The 17304-nt window shown below is 44.2% G+C and overlaps 2 protein-coding genes across 8 annotated transcripts; both read left to right on the forward strand.

Annotated features, from left to right (window-relative positions):
• Window positions 1-4339: 4339 nt before the first annotated feature.
• Window positions 4340-7694, forward strand: LOC115742266 (ribosome-binding factor PSRP1, chloroplastic). Of its 4 annotated transcripts, none has more exons than XM_048271675.1 (6): window positions 4340-4862; window positions 5155-5298; window positions 5371-5622; window positions 6985-7093; window positions 7177-7312; window positions 7402-7694. In XM_048271675.1, exons 1-5 carry the CDS (start codon window positions 4536-4538, stop codon window positions 7305-7307), a joined length of 963 nt encoding a protein of 320 aa, XP_048127632.1. In that variant the 5' UTR covers window positions 4340-4535; the 3' UTR covers window positions 7308-7312; window positions 7402-7694. The 4 variants fall into 4 exon arrangements, with proteins under 4 accessions (XP_048127632.1, XP_030532310.1, XP_030532308.1 ...); XM_030676450.2 differs by having other exon boundaries at window positions 4341-4628; window positions 4662-4862; window positions 7177-7694; XM_048271676.1 differs by having other exon boundaries at window positions 4342-4625; window positions 4659-4862; window positions 7177-7694.
• Window positions 7695-12683: 4989 nt separating this feature from the next.
• On the forward strand, window positions 12684-17026 carry LOC115742295 (granule-bound starch synthase 1, chloroplastic/amyloplastic-like). Of its 4 annotated transcripts, none has more exons than XM_048271954.1 (13): window positions 12684-12821; window positions 13423-13799; window positions 13924-14184; window positions 14300-14389; window positions 14586-14649; window positions 14785-14885; window positions 14976-15085; window positions 15172-15415; window positions 15524-15697; window positions 15822-16013; window positions 16128-16214; window positions 16308-16436; window positions 16694-17026. In XM_048271954.1, coding segments are annotated over exons 1-13 (1947 nt in total). In that variant the 5' UTR covers window positions 12684-12820; the 3' UTR covers window positions 16811-17026. The 4 variants fall into 4 exon arrangements, with proteins under 4 accessions (XP_048127911.1, XP_048127912.1, XP_030532359.1 ...); XM_048271955.1 differs by having other exon boundaries at window positions 12718-12817; window positions 13416-13799; XM_030676499.2 differs by lacking the exon at window positions 12684-12821 and having other exon boundaries at window positions 13388-13799; window positions 13924-14004; window positions 14086-14184.
• Window positions 17027-17304: the final 278 nt, after the last annotated feature.

Raw genomic sequence — 17304 nt, forward strand, 5'->3', positions numbered from 1 at the left:
GGCGTTTTGCCGTTGGAGTAGTTAATGTATTTTGTGTAGCTTTCGTCTCGCCTCAAGGGTGTCTCCCGTTAGTGCAGTCCACGAAAATACATGGACCAGATGTTCGAATTGGATTGCAAAGGGGCTACCGTACACGTGGACTGAAAAGAGAGATGGTCTTCCTTAATTTCCGTTGGATGTCGAGCAGTGTCGTCTTCAATTTTATTCCTTACATCAATTTTTAGATGGGAATAGATTTTTTTTTTTGTTTTCCTATTCCGAAACGATATTTCTATTCTCGAAATAGAAATTTGTTCTATAATATCATAGCATTGCTATGATTTCTATGGTTAATAATAAAACCTAAGGGTATGCGGGATAGCAGAAGCATCGAGTTGCCACTATGTAATAGTATCTGCTTTGAGCTCACTTAAACCCGTTATACGGAGTAAAAAAGAACTCCAAATCTTATCAACTGGCCTAGAACTTCTTCCGTTGGTGATGTGGGACAAGATATATGTGCTTAACCATGCCCCGCACACGTCTAGGCCGGAAGCGCAGCCTCCCCTGCCATCCCTCCTCTTGCGCCCGCTGCCAAGATCTTGGTCGTCACGCTTTTAAATTCCAAAAATTAGAGAATTGGCTCTAACAAACAAGCAGGTTTTAGATTTCCAACAGAATTTGGACAGTTCTGAAACTGCTCAACCCTACTCAATTTTCTTCATTGGAGACCAGCTAAGGTCTTCGACGAGATAACTTGCATCAGCCATTTGGTCTATCCTATGTGGAAAGGTTCCCCGGTCGGGAAGGAGATTCTACGGATAAAAACAGTCAGAATCGGACATGGTTTCAAGACCAGTGCATTCGCCCGGATGGCCGGATTCACGGGCTCCCCGTGCTTCAAACTCTCAGGAAAGACGTGCAAATTCACACCACCGTTCCGAGTCAAATCAGTTTTTGATTGATTGGGAAAAGGGAAAGACTTCCTGCCGTGTTGCTCTTCTGCGGAGGCAACTTTGATGAGGAAATCCTCCGAGGGAATCAAGCAAAACTTCATCATGAACAAGACCGAAATGCTTGGGCTTGGTGATGGGAGTGGAGTGTCACCAAGCCAGATCTATTGACTCTGCTTGTTTAAGTAGCTTCCCTGTGTCTACAGTTCAAGCTCTTTCTGCATGATGCTGGTAAATATTGTCAACTGTAATAAGTTCATCAACCAAAAAAAAGACTTTACAGTTGTTTTGAGTGACCTAAAGGACAAATTTTTTGGATTTTAGTCATTAATATTAATTAAACTTGAGCTTAGGGTTATGTATATTGCTTAACCGGGATTTGTCGAGAAGAGCGAGGGTGACCTCACAAGTTGAGAAAGATCAGTAGGAAAAAAGGCAAGGTCTTGCCAGTTGTGACGTCCTCCGGCCGCTCTGCCTCACTCTTCCTGTTCATACAGTGGCGATTGGTTCTGGTCACCATGCTGAGGGAGATGTGATTCACAACACTCGGGTCATGGCGATTGATGAGTTACACCATGTCATTACTACCATGTCATATAAAAGATAATGTGAAGTATTTTCTCGATAATACAGACCCTGCTTCCGAGCAAAGGGTGAGGTTGGAACGAACACTTCGCGAAATATGTTTGTTTGACTGAAAATCAGCGGTCCGGGAAAAAAAAATCCTAATATTATATTTTTATATCACTTTGAAAAATGAGTTTCCTTTTCTTAGGAAAACATTCTTCAAAGTGAAGACTTATTGTGAAATAAACGGAGTTTAGTGGGCGAGACAATATAATACCCCCGACAAATCAAGAATAAAGGACCCTATCATCGACACCCCTCTCTCGGCGAGCCCGTCTCTATTTTGCGCCGAGCTCGTTTGCAGCCCGAGGCAATGGCCGAGCTGGCGGTCTAAGGTTGAGGCTTTGTCGTGCGGCACAAGGTGGGCTTTGTGCTCACCAGGGCCACGACCAGCCACTTGAGATCGTCATAGAGCTGAGATGGCCGCCGGAGCTCTGCTACTGCGCTAGGCCAAGGCAGCTACTGCGGTCATGGCCCCGGGAACTCTACAACAGAGATTAGACCTAGCGCTACGGCCGTGCGAGAAGAAGAGAAAGGAAAAAAAAGACGAGGAAAAGATGAAGGAACGAGAGGGATGGAGGGAGGGACTAGAAGCCATGACAAAGGAAAAAGACGAGATAGAGCGTGCAACTTTTATTTTTAGAGAGAGAGAAAAAAATGGCGGGACCGACAAATTACATGAGGAGAAGATAGAGCGAGGAGAAACTACAAGATTATGTAACGGAATCAAAGAGCAGCGAAAATACTAAAACTTATCACGAATAGTTTAATTGAGTCTTTAAAAATTTCAAAAAAATCCAACTAAGCCTTAAAACTTATCAAATTAGTACCATCAAGTTCTTCTATTAATTCTATCCAACTTGACTAGCGAAAAATGCTAACATGATTTTTTCACCATTATTTCACTTTTCTACGTAGTGCTAACATGTTTTGATTCAAATTTGATTTTTAAATTAAATATTATTAAATTTAGATTAAAAATAAATTAGAAAAAGAAAAAAGATCAAGGCAAAAGAGGGCGAAAGCCTACAAAACCCTAGTCGCCGCTGCCCACCATCGCCTACGAGGGTTGGTCGGTCCTTACGGGTCAACCGGGGTCGCCAACTACTCGACAGAGCCCGACCAACCCTCTTTTCACCATCACAGGCCCTTTCCGTGCGATGATGGGTAGCGGCAACGAGAGTCCTATAGGCCCTTGCCCTTTTTTCCCTTCATCTATTTTTGTTTGGTTATTTGTGAGACCATTTCAAATAAGGTTTGAAGTGCTATCATTGTTTCAAAAGTAAGGCTTGACCAAGGGTATTCTCGTCATTTACTTTTTATTTTTTTATTTCATTTTTTTTGGTTGCGGTTGAAGCAGGTGAGGCAACCTCATCTAGCCCTCGTCGATGATTGGTATGGCCGGCCATTGGTAAAAAAGAAAGGAAAAAAATAAATGACGAAAATGCCCTTTGTTAGACCGTTTTTTTGAAATAATAAGAGCATTTCAGGCCCTTATTTGAAAGTTTTCATTTATTTGTTTAATTTATTTAAATAAAATTTTTATTAAAATAATCAAATTTGGACCAAAATGACATCGTTTTTGCATTTTCCTTTTATGTTTTAGCCACGACACGCCACATATGAGAGAGAAAATAATTAGAAAAGACACATCGGCATTTTTCATTAGTCAAGTTGGACGATATTGATAGAAGAACTTGATTACATTAAATTGAAAAACTTAGGAATTTATACTTTCTAAAAATTTTATGATTCAATTGCATTTTGGCAACGAGTCTTAGGATCTCTAGTGCACTTATCCCTATATAATAAAATCACTAATACAAGAGCACCACCTAGAGAGTGGTATTTCTTTCTTTAGGATAGTTACACAAATGACCCTTGAACTTTGGCCACTATGCAATATCTTCCCTGAACTTTTAATTTGTTCAATATGCTCTCTAAATTTTAATCTAATGTGCAATGTTGTTCTTGAAATTTTAATTTATTCAATGTGATCCTTGAACTTTAGATAAACATCCAATATAGTCGATGGATTATATGAAAATAGCCAATGTTATCATTCTGTTTGAACGGTGGACAAAAAAAATAACGTTTCATGTTAATTATTTACGTAAAATGTTCAACTAAAATCATGATATAATTATCCACGTCATCAAATTACATAAATAATCATTTAATTGACCAGATTAGAATATGATTCAATTGAGTATCTCATGTGAATATTCCACGAGTAACTTTTTTCAATGGATTGGTAGCCAAATCAGCAAATTCCGTCAACTTGTATTAATGGAGTGGCACCATTGAATATTTTCATTAAGTTTGCGGACTAAATTAAACAAGTACCTAAGATACCCGTGAAAAGAAGGTTGAAGTATGTATCCCATACGTTTTGAATAAATTAAAAGTTACGACATTGCACTGAAATAACGTTGACCAAATTGAAAGTTCATAGACTACATCTTATATTGCGCCAAAATATCAAAGATCGTTTATGACTTTTTCACTTCTTCTATTTTTGTCAAAATAAATAGGAAGAAAGAGAAGAATTACTGAAACACGGGACACGATCCGGACAAGGTTTAGGCGAGGCCGTTGTTTTGGGCCCAAACCGGACATGAAGAACGGACGGTAGGGCCCACGAACCATCCGTCTAGCAGAGATCGAGCGCGGGCGGGACCATTTTGGTCAACTGTGCGCTGGTGGCGTCAAACCCGACCCGACCCGACCCGATCCTCGCCTCCGCATCATCGGATATTATCCAAAACCGTGCCACGTCTGAATTCCGACACCAGAACCAAAAGCCCAGAATTATCCAAAACCGGAGAATTCCAATTTAAAGTGAATATTCAAGAATCCTGCTGCCTCTGCTCAACGCAAAAATTTTCTCTCGCTTTCCGAGTTTTTTTTCTAGTCATCCCTACACTACCACACCTGACCAAGAATCTGCTGTAATCCACTTGCGGGAGCTCCGACATGGCCACCCTCTTCTCGTCGTCTCTGCAAACGGCCTTGCACGGTCCGCCCCTATCGCCGTCGTCCCCGTTGTCGGCGTCGGCAGCGTCTCCATCGTCTTCTCCTATCTCCCACCTCGGCTCGCCGCTCTTGTCGGTGGCGAGGACCCGGGTTCCGGGCCTGTCGTCGAGTAGATCCTCATTGTTTACCAGCCATTTCAGTAGCATTATCAGTGATTTCAGCGCGAGAACCGCGAGGAGCAAATGCCGCGGGCCGCTGGTCGTGTGCATGTCCTGGGATGGACCGCTCTCTTCCGTCAAATTGATCATCCAAGGCAAAAATCTGGAGGTGATTGATTCTCTCTTTGCTTTTCTCTTCTCAAATTATCCATTTTGGGTGTTTAGTCTCGAGCATTTGGCAATGGATAAGAGTGGTCCAATCAAAGTGTGGGTGGGTGAAGAAATTGAGAAGGGATGGTGCAAGGGGATGAAACATATCTGCATCGACCTAATTGCATGAGTTGAAGTTTGGATTTTCTTTATATTTGCAGAAACACAAGCCATGATTTTCCCTTATCTTTCCCTTACTCGTGGAATAGAGGATGATGAAATAATTTGGATCTTCCTATTACTTGATACAGCTGAACAGTTCAGTGAAGTCTTATGTTGAGGAGAAAGTTGGAAAGGCTGTACAGAAGCACAGCCACCTTGTGCGTGAGGTCGATGTCAGGCTGTCGATACGAGGCGGAGAGTTTGGAAAAGGCCCCAAAGTTCGGAGATGTGAGGTAGCGACGACTGAATCTGGGGTTCGACTTTGAGATTGTTGATCGACTTTCTGATTCCTTTCGAGTTTTCAGGTCACATTGTTCACCAAGAGGCATGGCGTGGTTCGAGCTGAGGAAGAGGCGGAGTCGCTTTATGGAAGTATTGATATGGTGTCATCAATAATACAAAGGAAGTTGAGAAAGATCAAGGAGAAGGAGTCTGATCATGGCAGGCACATGAAGGGATTTGATAGACTCAAAGTTAGAGAACCAGTGGCTGTGCCGCCAGTTGTGGAAGATGATGTTGAGGATGTTCCTCAACGAGAAGATGGGAACTTTGATGAGGTTATAACTGTTGCTTTACACTTGTCATCTGTTCTGGAATGTCTGGCTCTATCGGTTTGTGCCCCATTCACTTCTCTACTGTTTTTGCACTCAGTATCCACGATTCATACGCCAGTGCCTATTTGACAATGAGGCAATTCTTTCAGGCACTTTATTTAGTGCAGACCAGAAGGACCGGAGCTGTTGGATGTTGTTCAATACTGCTATAACTTAACAACGAAAAAGCCCTGCGTTGAACTTAAGCCCCTTCGACTAGGCCACGGGGCAACAGCCTCTGACGCCCCACACCATTGGCACAGGAGGGGGCTAGCCCATACACCCACTGCACGAGTGGAATACTACTTAGTCTAGTAGAAGGGCCAAGCTGAGAGGCTTGTCGCTGACATTCTTTAATGCACTTCGTCCCACACTTGCATGAGTAAATTATTAGATAACTCTCATGGGAAGTCAAATTATGAGGCAAGCAGTTTATTAGATAAAACAACAGGTAGTCACTTATTTCCCAAATTAGATTTGTGCTTGCAACTTTGGGGATTAGGTGAATGTGTTGCATTGCATCAGTCATGTGAGGCTTCACCAATGGCTTGGAGTGGTGAGATTGTGAAGCTGTCTGCTCAGACTGTCAAAGTGTTGTTCATTTTAAAATCTGTTGTATCACGAGGCTGCTCTTCCTTCTATAAAAACATCAATTTTCATCGATATCTTGTCCAATGTTTCTCTAGTCCACCACCTGCAGTGTATGTCTGTATTTATGATCTGCACAAAGTGGACTAACTTGAGTCAAACACCTAGAGATAAGTTTTTCTGTTCATGTCGTGGCAACAACTATGATCACCGCTTGTCAATACATTAGCTCTTATGTTCTTTGTGTGCTCACGTTCATAGCAGACTTTGCTTGCTTGCGTGTCTTTTAAGTGAAGCACTAAAAAAGGCACTGCGGGATCCTGTAATTCGACTCCTCTGTTCCTAGTTTTCCATAATAGCCATTAGATTCAGATACTTCTCAGTTGATTATCCTATTTATAAGTTGTGGTCGAGCTATAAATCGTTGATCGTTATATTTGAGTCTAGGTGACGCTGCTGAGCTTTGTTCTCTTTTGACACGTCCTGGTGATCATTTATTTGGCTCTTGCAATGTGAAAGAACGACTTGCGTTTACCTCCCAGTATGTTGCGGCAGTTTTCATGAGCCAGGCAGATACTACGACTGGTAGTTCTGCTTGATATTTCCCGCCATTGTTAGTCTGACTGGTTACTATCTCACATAATCGTTGCAATTTCACGAACTCTTAGTTTATATTTGCTTATGACATGCTCATGCCCTCTTTCTGCGAGTCACGCTCACAGTGAACTTATTTCTCAGATTGTCAGGACCAAGTACTTTGAAATGCCACCTTTAACGGTATCTGAAGCAATTGAGCAACTGGAAAATGTCGATCATGATTTCTATGGGTTCCGGAACGAAGAAACCGGTATGATGGTCGCTATGCTTTGTTGCTCTCTCCTCCTAGCCATCTTTCCTCGGATTTCGACTAATTCTGTGCTGTCACTGCAGGTGAGATCAACATTTTGTACAAGAGAAAAGATGGGGGATATGGTCTGATAGTACCGAAAGGAAACGGCAAAGCACAGAAATTTGATCCTGTGGTCATAGAAGCAGCCAAAGAGCGGTCCTTCGCCGAGTGAGAGAGGCGAGGTGAAGCAAGGGGATGATCCTTTTCCATGCGATAACATAAGATTTTCAAGGCCTTTTGCGTAATCAGCGTCATCATCCTGGCAGGAGATCATTGAAAGGCCAACCATAGCCAGAATGATCTCAGACTGAAAATCACTAAATTACAACTGATTAAGCATTACGGTGCTACTTATGGGAAGTGAACTTTTGAAGCAGAGCCCACTTTTGCGTGTTGTAGTCATCTCATGACCTGAAGCATAGCATGCAAGTTGTAAATGCCCATTTCGCTTTCATCTCCTGTGGTCTACAGCAAGTTTCTGCTATCACAGCACATTTCTCATTTTTACCACGTAAGGCTAGCCTTCACCTTCAGTAGGGCGTTCATGGATTTGTTTACATAATAACATTGGCCAAAGTCATCGACATGATACTGGTTTTGAGGAAGCACGTGATTTGAACAAGGTGTGGTCATTGGTAAGACATCGATGCATAGGCCCTTATAGATAAACCATAAAGACCGTGAGAGTTTCTATCGATGGTTATGTTTAATGATGATCATGATCAGTTATTGATATAAGATGGTGGCTGGCTGGTTGGGAAAGATGTCGTATTTTCGGTTGAGGAATTTTGAAACAGAAGAAGACCACCACCTCGGCTTGGCTGCTGCAGAGTGTCGTCTTCTTCCCCAACCAGCATATCATGCCACCTCCTCTGACGCTCTGTCACGCCAAGACCACCTTTACCGCACTGCCGCCCGCCTCATGCGGTTGCCTTCAGAAAACCGAGCTCAACGCCACAGTCGAAAAGCAGGTGGCGATCCTCAGCCTCATAATTTGAAGCCTGTGGAGGTACTCGACCTCAAATCTAAGATCGTGACCCTCCATCTTCGCTCATCTGGAGGTCCAACACCTTCATTTCGAGGTCATGGACTTTTTGTCATGTCCGGCATCAAATCTGAGAAATTTTGAGTCTGTAAAGAGAGATCTAAAACTGAGAACAGACAAGACGGCTACAGTGCTCAAGGGACGATCAATGACGGCAATGAGCGATTGCGGGAGGTGACGACGATGATGGTGTTCCTCGAGTAAACGAGGAACAACGACGAGACGAGCGGAGTCTCTTGCTCGGAGCTCACCTGCCTCATCATTCTGATGCCAATCCACATAAATCCATATCAAGTTGAACTTCAATACTTCAACCTCATTGTAACTTTGTTTATAAATTTTTTAAATGATCTATACTGAACCTGGCACCCTAAAACTAAATTAAAAAAAAAATTAATTGATGACCCTAGTTACCACTTCGAGAATTAGCTGGATTTCCGGTCCACACGAACCGGCCTGTAAATCTAACCGTTGCACACACGGTGGACCGTTGATGAATTTGAAAACCAGCGTATGCAGTTTCTCCTCATCATCATCTTTTCGATATTGTGATTCATGAATCTTTTTAATGCGTTTGTGTTTATCTCTAATCATCCTCTTTGAGTCAGAGTCGTATGGCTAATGAACTCGCAGTTCAGCAGGAACGGGGAAATCGCAGCGGGGAACTCACTCGGAGTCCGCAGAGAAAACTAGACACGATGGAACTCGCGATTGAGTCGAAACTTTGATCGAGCTTTAACCTCGTAACTAGGCAGATGTGTATCCAGCCATATACAAAAAAGAATCCTTTGACAAAGAATACAAATTCCAGGCTGCCCATGTCGTGGTCTGATCAGTAAGGAAGGATCGCCTCGAAGCAGTGGACTCCGTCGAGCTCCGGCGCGAACCTCGGCGCTCGTTTCTTCGGCTGCGGTTGCCTCGGCGCTGGAGGCGGCAACGGTTTGGCGCCGACGCTCTTCGCCTTCTCGGCCGCGGGCGGCGGCGAATCCGCGGGCGGTTGAGGCTTGGCCGGAGAGAAAGAGAAGGATATCTTCTGGCCGTGCAACTCGGCGCAGAGAGCCTCGAAGGAGCTGAAGATGGACATCATCTTGTCTCGATCGCGAAAGAATCGGAGAAACTCGATGCGAGCTTTAAGCCGAGAGATTGCTGGGGGGAAGACTTTCGAGAGTAGCTTTGCCTGTGCTTTTTCGGGTCGATGAGCTGAGGGGGATTCGAGAGGAGGAGGTATTTAAGGAGGGCGAGAGGGGTGTAGAAGGACCTGGAACGAGCGAGGATGGGGAGCCGAATCTTCTTCCATGGTGGGAAAGGTCGAGGGAGGTGGGTGGGAAGATGATCTGTTCGGCGGCTCGACACGTGGGCTTATCATTGACCGTTTACTGGAGGTGGAACCTGGGATTGGCGACGACGACGTCGACGCATCGAAGCGGTCTGCGGCGTTGAACGGGGTCGTCGAGGTGGATTCCGTCGTTTGACGTGTGCGAGAACTGAGCAGGGGCGCGTGCCGGGTCAACCAGAGAGCGGTCGAAGCTTCCATCGATGGACACGGGGAGTCAGTAGTCACCGTCCGATCGATTGAGGAGAAGGGAGATGAGCGGTGGTGATGGGTGTTTTTTGATGAAACGGTGATTCGGTGTTTCGTAAAGCTTTATCCAGGGGAGCTTCCGAAACCCTCTAGGTCAACGGGTCAACTTTCTTCTCCCTCAAGCACACGAGAAGGACGATTAGCCTGCAGTCAACGGTCCGTCGTCTTTGACCAACGCATGTGCGCTGTCCCCTTCGGTTTCTCACTTTTGGTGAAGGCCGAGAGCAGAGCATTACTTGGGCTTGGATTCGGCGCAGCATTTCAAATGGTTTTTGAGCCCAAAAGGTGTTTTAGCAACAAAATCACAAGAGGTCTTGGAGTCAAAACTAGCATTTCTAAAGTCACTTGGGCCAACGCGAGTCTTATCAAGTTTTTACAGTATTGCTTTGCATCGGGGCAAGAAATTAATCGTAACAAGTCGGGGCTATCTTTGGGACCAAACTGTCCCTATCAGTTGAACAGAGAACCTAGCTTCTACATTGAGAGTCCCAATGATAGAGAGAACGGGAAGATATCTCGAAATTCCATCTGATCGGGCAGAATTGAAAAAGATGATGTTCTCTTGGATTTCTGCGAGGGTGGGTATGAAATTGGAAGGTTGGAATGAGAATGTTATCTCAAAAGCAGGGAAGGAAATCCCGATAAAGACTCTGGTTCAGGCCATGCCCCCCAATATGCTATGTCGATTTTTAAAATCACCATCTCCATTTGCAAATCAATTGAAAGGAAAATAGCTTCTTTCTGATGGAAAAACAATAAATCCAAAACTGGCTTGCACCGGAGAAAATGGGATATCTTGAAAGTAAGGAAGGACAACGGGGGTTTGGGTTTTAAAGATCTTACTGCCTTTAATGTGGCTATGCTAGGCAAGCAAGCACGGAAACTTGCTCAAAACCAAAACTTTCTGTGGAGCAGAGTATTAAAAGGTATGTATTATCCAGACAAGTCCTTCCTTCAAGCGGGAAAAGGCCCTAGACCATCTTGAAGATGGCAGAGTATCCTTTATGGCAGAGAAAACATCTCAGGGTCAGTGAGATGGACCATAGGCAAAGGCGAAATGGTCAGCATTAGAGAAGATCACTAGCTCAGTAGAGGCCCTATTGGAGGTCCAGCGAACAGAGACGACCCCTCCAAAGTGGCAGACCTCATTTCAAGGCAGGACGCAAAGTGGGAAGAACCAAAACTTCGACGAATTTTTGATGAAAAGCTCGCTGAAGAGATACTATCTACCCCACTCAACTTGACCCTCGGAAAAGAAGCAATCTGGAGTTTTTCAGAGTCAAAAAGTGCATATAATGCAATCAAGGACAAGGAACCTCAGGCTAACACAAACCAAGCTTCAACATCCTTCCAACCATCACGCAGATTATGGAACAGAATTTGGAAGGTCCATACTCCTCCAAAGATTCGAGTTTTCCTATGGAACCTCTGCCAGAACGCACTACCCACAAAGGAAAACCTTTGTAAGCGCAATGTCATTCCCCTGCCCCTGTGTATTCTGTGCAACCAACAGGTAGAAACCACAGAGCATATTTTTCTCCGTTGTCCTTGGACAGAACAGATCTGGCAAAACCCCCTCGCATTTGGGCATAATCCGAGACCAAACTGCGCGCGCATGGATGCGTGGCTTCGGGAGTTGATTGAGAGAGACCCGTTCACTCGCCTTCGAGTTGACGGCAGCGATCCTCTGGTGCATCTGGAGAACAAGAAACGGCTCTGTTTTTAGAGGGCAAGATCCCAACGCGACAAACCTAATCCACGAAGCAGAAGCGACTTTGGAAAGCTACAACAAATGGAATAGAAAAAGATACTCGCTTTGTTGATCAAGACCCAAGTTTGCCTCCCAATTGGATCCCTCCGACGAACTCAAAGCTGAAACTGAACGTCGACGCCTCCGTCGGCGACGACAAAGCGGATGGAGCCATCGCGGAGACTGCAGTCCTTTGCAAGTACAGTATAGTTCTTTCCCAAACAGCAATTAAATCATAAAAGTGACCGCACTTTTTACTTACAATCTAACTAATAATGTTCGTGTTTCGTAAAATTCCTTTAATCTAAATTCATTTGTGGCTTTCTGGAAATGCTATGCTCTCCCAAAGAAGCGGTTCATTTTATTCCTGTTCCCCAACTAGCGCTTTGTCACATTGCCTACACAAAAGTTGTTACTACCTAGGAGATAATTCCTACAGGTCACAATCTCTCATCAGTTCGCTTCAATACGACACTCTGATCGTTGTCTGTCGAGGATGCCGCGCAACCCTAACCGGAATAGATACATGCTAGCTTCACTGTCATCAATGCCCTTGATTGAAATTATATTTTGACGAAAATGTGTTTGATTGGCTTGGTGGCTAGCAAGGTTAGGCTCTTATTTGAAATGGGGTCATGACCACTTCATACCCTTATTTAAAATTGCCGTTTCACTTTAAATCCATATCTAAAAAAATGACGCCACTTTGAAACTTCATTTGAATTTTTCCGATTTTCTACGTGTCTTTTCAATCCGAGTGCCCTGGGACACCGCATAGATTCGAAATGGCCTTGTGGTGTTCTAAAATATTTGACTTCGATTGAGATATCTTGGGGAAAGATCGACGGTTAATAATAGAAAGGACGTTGAACAGATTTGCACGGCTCGACATGGGCCAGAATTATTATCATTATTATTATTTTTGTTCTTGGTCAATGGGCCAGAGTTATCGGTGTGGCGTCTGCAACATCGTACGGAGAGGAAAAAATTAATAATATCATCCGGGGGGAGCTGCCCGTATATTCGCTTTGGGCTACCATGGGCCCCGCTTCAGGCGGCCTGGCCTCACGGCCTCAAGTCAGATTTAGAGGTCGCCATTGACTTGGAGGGACCTCCCGGCCACTATCCTTCTGCCACGTGGGACTTGCGGGCCCCCCGGTCGGCTCCCGTTTTACAAGTGGCGGCCGTTTCTCCCCACGCTTCGAGCTCACACTCACTCGCGGCTCGCGTCGGAAGAAGCTCTTGGCTCCCTGAAGCGATCGAGGGTTGTGCAGAACCGCACAGCACGCTGCTCCAGCTCTCCAGGTGAGCGAAGAAGCAATGCGATTGGGGCTCGCGCGTCCTCTCTTGGACCTTCCCTTCCGCCTTTGCGGAATCGGTTGCGGCGTTGTAGCGTTTCCTCTCGATTGCGTTTCGCTTGTTCTTCGAATCCGAACGCGGTTCTCTCGCCGTTGTCATTGGGGATCCAGCTTAAATTTTCGAATCGTGCATCAGCATGTCGTTCTTCCGATGCCCCGGTGCCTCTGTGTCATTCATTTGCATGATGCTAAGTTCCACTTTGAAATTGTTCATCTGTTCATGATCGATGTTGCGAGTTCACGGTTGATTTAAATGTTTCGAACGTGTCGAATAGCGTGATGCAATAGGTAATACGAAGAATATGAGCAGGTTTCACGTTATGTAGGACCAAGTTTGCTCAATTCGCGTGGTGTTGGCTCCATTGTGGCGTTCAAACGATTTCAAATGCGATGTTTATGGTTCTGAAAATTGATAAACACGCTGCGCTTTCTTGGATCACAATCAGTATTTCTGCAACTGCTTGGCTATGAAATGCATGCATCATTTGATAATTGGCGGTTTTGCATTAATCCTTCACATCGTCAAACTATGTGTACCCTTCCAGGCGGCCGTGTGCACCATCTCTCCCCTAATGGCGTCCGTGAGTGCTGCTCGATTCGTCTCTGGGAGCTCTTACTGCGGCTCTGCAGGAGCAACTGGGTCAGATTCCAAAACAGCATTGACCCACAATGACCTGAAAAACCAACCAATGACACACTGTGGCTTGAGGTCCTTGAACAAGTTGGATATGCTGCAGACTAGGACTAATGTAAGGGCAGGCAGCAGACAATCGCGAAGAAAGGCATTAAAGACACAGGTTGCGAGCCCCTTGGGAGTTATAAAATGTGGAACTGGGATGAACTTAGTTTTTGTAGGTGCAGAAGTTGGTCCATGGAGCAAGACTGGTGGACTCGGTGATGTTCTTGGAGGACTTCCACCGGCTATGGCAGTAAGCATACCTTACAGCATACTTCTGTTTCTGTTTTATCGACAAATTCTATCACTTTTAGCTCCTGCTCAGAAGTTCAAATGATTACGGTCATAAGCCCTGATGTTCTATGCTTCTTCTCCAGGCAATAGGTCACCGGGTCATGACTGTGTGCCCTCGCTACGATCAGTATAAAGATGCTTGGGATACAGAGGTGGTGGCTGAGGTAAAGTTCTCTAACGGCTCATACTTGTATTGCGCTCACATTTTCCATGGAATGTCTCGGAGCCTTCTTTTCGTTCTGCAGGTTAAAGTCGGTGATAGAATCGAAACGGTTCGCTTCTTCCACTGCTACAAAAGAGGAGTTGATCGTGTGTTTGTAGATCACCCCATGTTTCTCGAGAAAGTAAGTTTCATACACTGTTTATTCTTTTGTGGGGAAACTTTCGTCATTGACTATTGCAAATTGAATCGGCGAAAATCTCTTCAGCTGAATCCGTCTCCATGGCTTGACTAATAAGGTATGGGGGAAAACTGGATCCAAGATTTATGGTCCCCAAGCGGGGAAGGACTATACTGATAACCAACTTAGATTCAGCTTGCTATGCCAGGTCAGCTCTTTAAGCTGTTCATGCGTTGGAGCTAACGATGTTTATCATCTTTCAAAATTTCATTTGAAAAAAGATAGCTATTCGATTTAACAGAAGGAGAGTCAATCGTGCACTTTACTTGTGTTAAGACCAATGCCACTGTCATTGTTAACATTGGAATGCTTTGACCCTAACGTGGGACTGCAATGATCATCAGGCAGCTTTGGAAGCACCACGAGTTCTAAACTTGAACCTCAGCAAGTACTTCAAGGGACATTATGGTGGGGGTCATTCCTTTCCTATTCTTCATTGTTCTTTTTTGCCAAGTAAAAAGAAGAGGACGGGCGAAAATATGTTAAATCATTTCGGTTGATTTTTCATGATGAGATACATGACAAAATCACAAAACTGTACAGGCGAGGATGTTGTTTTTATTGCTAATGATTGGCACACTGCTCTTCTCCCTTGCTACTTAAAATCAATGTACAAGCCTAGAGGAATCTACAAAAATGCAAAGGTATACATTTTTAGGTTTAGTATAGTTGCGTGTTCTTATTCAAGTCTCTAGAGGTCGGCGAGCTAAATCTCTTCATGACAATGGTTTTAGGTTGCTTTCTGTATCCACAACATTGCATACCAGGGCAGATTTGCATATGCGGACTTCTCATTATTGAACCTTCCAAACCAGTTCAGGGCATCCTTCGATTTTATTGACGGGTACGACTACTTTTGCGTTTTTCTTCAACTGTCCATCATGTATATATTGAACCTGTGTCTGATCTGATAGCCTTTTGATTCCAAAGCTACGACAAGCCTGTGAAGGGGAGGAAGATTAATTGGATGAAGGCCGGGATCCTAGAATCGGACAGGATTGTAACAGTGAGTCCATACTATGCAGAGGAACTTGTCTCTAGCATAGAAAAAGGTGTAGAATTGGATAATATCATCAGAATGGCTGGCATCACAGGAATTGTCAATGGCATGGATGTCCAAGAGTGGAATCCATTGTCAGACAAGTACATCGACGTCAAATACGATGCTACAAATGTAAGATCCTCGGTGCCAGTACTTTCTCTACTCGTTGCCCGAAAGACTTAAATTGACATGCCAGTGAATTAAGAATCTTCATTAATCAACACCTTCGATAATTCTCAGGTGATGCGAGCAAAGCCCCTATTGAAGGAAGCACTGCAAGCTCATGTTGGATTGCCAATTAGAGATGTACCTGTAATAGGCTTCATTGGTAGGCTTGAAGAGCAGAAAGGTTCCGATATTCTTGCGCAAGCAATTCCTCTGTTCATCGGCGCAGATGTTCAGATAATTGTTCTAGTAAGGATGAAGAAGATAGAAATGAATGATTTTCAAGTGTTGCTTCTGCTACTGCAATTTCAGAACTAGGTTGCTCTGTATACTGCCTGCCTACTTATTTACAATCTTAATTTTTGATATTCAGGGCACTGGGAAGAAACATATGGAGAAACAACTTGAAGAGCTTGAGATCAAGTACCCTAACAAGGCCAGGGGAGTCGCGAAATTCAATGTTCCCCTTGCGCATATGATCACAGCTGGTGCTGACTTTATGATGGTACCAAGTAGATTCGAGCCGTGCGGTCTCATTCAGCTGCACGCCATGAGATATGGAACGGTACGAATGCTCGTAGAATTTCTCTCCATCTTTTACTAAGCCTGATAATTTCTCACGGTTGTTACTAAGCATCCCTCTTGTAGACACAAATCTGAGACTCAACCGTGGATGCAGGTACCAATTGTGGCATCCACCGGCGGCCTGGTCGACACGGTATTAGAAGGTTATACCGGATTCCATATGGGCGCCTTCAATGTCGAGGTGATTATATGTCGCTTTCGTTTATCATCCCACAAGAGAAGGTCGATGAAAACTCGTGCTGTGTAATAAGCTGCCTGTTTTACTACCTTTCAGTGCGAGACTGTTGATCCTGCTGATGTAGCAGCGATAGCAAAGACTGTTAAAAGGGCACTAGCAACTTATGGCACCCCCGTTCTGAAGGAGATGATCGGAAACTGCATGGCTCAAGATCTCTCCTGGAAGGTCAGAAAGATCGATAGCCTTTCACATTTACTTCTCAGCCGGCATCGTGTGATGTTTATCGTTGTTATTGAACCATGTTTGACTATTAAGCAAAAAAAAAAAAAAAGAACGACGAAGAAAGAACCGCATAGGGAAGCCGTACAGTAATATTCCCATATATTAAGCTGTCCTCCTCTAGAAACAATGGACCGGAAGTCCAAACGCATTAGCTACCATTTTCTTGAGTTTCTCTGAGATTTGCCTCTTTGTTGTGACAGGGACCGGCAAAGAACTGGGAGAGATTGCTATTAAGTCTAGAGGTGGCAGGCAGCGAACCTGGAGTCGACGGGGAGGAGATTGCTCCTCAAGCTAAAGAGAATGTGGCCACTCCTTAAGCTTGGTCAGCTTCCAATACCAGCTTTTCAGTATGCTCCAATGAACTAACCAACAACCCTAACGGCTGACCCTTGTCAAAACACAAAAAAGAAGAAAATACCCTAATCGTCATCTTATATAAAAACTTCCTTTTCCCCCATCTTTCCTTTGGTGTAATATTAGAAGATTCTCATTGATTGTCCCCTCCCTCATTCGAATGTTGAAATTAGCTATGTGTTGAAATGAGAATGGAAGGCCCTAGACTAGCCATGCGTTGTATACAACGTTCCTCTTAAGTAGTTATATGTCAGGACTGAAGGCGCGACTGTGTAGGGACTTGCAGTTGTTACGCAAATGATAGCAATGAATGCCATTTGCCACAGGACAAAAATTGGCCTCTGACCGTTTGTATTCTCCAAGAGCAAATTCTTGAATGCTGCATTTACGATGATCATTCACTGCGACCAGAGTAATCTTTCGTTTCTAATAAGTAAATGTGCAGCAAGCTACTAGT

The sequence above is a fragment of the Rhodamnia argentea genome, chromosome 10 (assembly GCF_020921035.1).
Source record: "Rhodamnia argentea isolate NSW1041297 chromosome 10, ASM2092103v1, whole genome shotgun sequence".
NCBI lineage: Eukaryota > Viridiplantae > Streptophyta > Magnoliopsida > Myrtales > Myrtaceae > Rhodamnia > Rhodamnia argentea.

Excerpts from the sequence above, each read along its gene's own strand:
- LOC115742266 (XM_048271675.1), top strand. The coding sequence starts at position 4,536 with ATGGCCACCCTCTTCTCGTCGTCTCTGCAAACGGCCTTGCACGGTCCG. Across the intron at positions 5,299-5,370 it reads CCAAAGTTCGGAGATGTGAG|GTCACATTGTTCACCAAGAG; the intron begins GTAGCGACGACT and ends TCGAGTTTTCAG. Across the intron at positions 7,094-7,176 it reads GTTCCGGAACGAAGAAACCG|GTGAGATCAACATTTTGTAC; the intron begins GTATGATGGTCG and ends CTGTCACTGCAG.
- LOC115742295 (XM_048271954.1), top strand. Across the intron at positions 14,185-14,299 it reads ACCCCATGTTTCTCGAGAAA|GTATGGGGGAAAACTGGATC; the intron begins GTAAGTTTCATA and ends TTGACTAATAAG. Across the intron at positions 16,215-16,307 it reads TGGGCGCCTTCAATGTCGAG|TGCGAGACTGTTGATCCTGC; the intron begins GTGATTATATGT and ends ACTACCTTTCAG.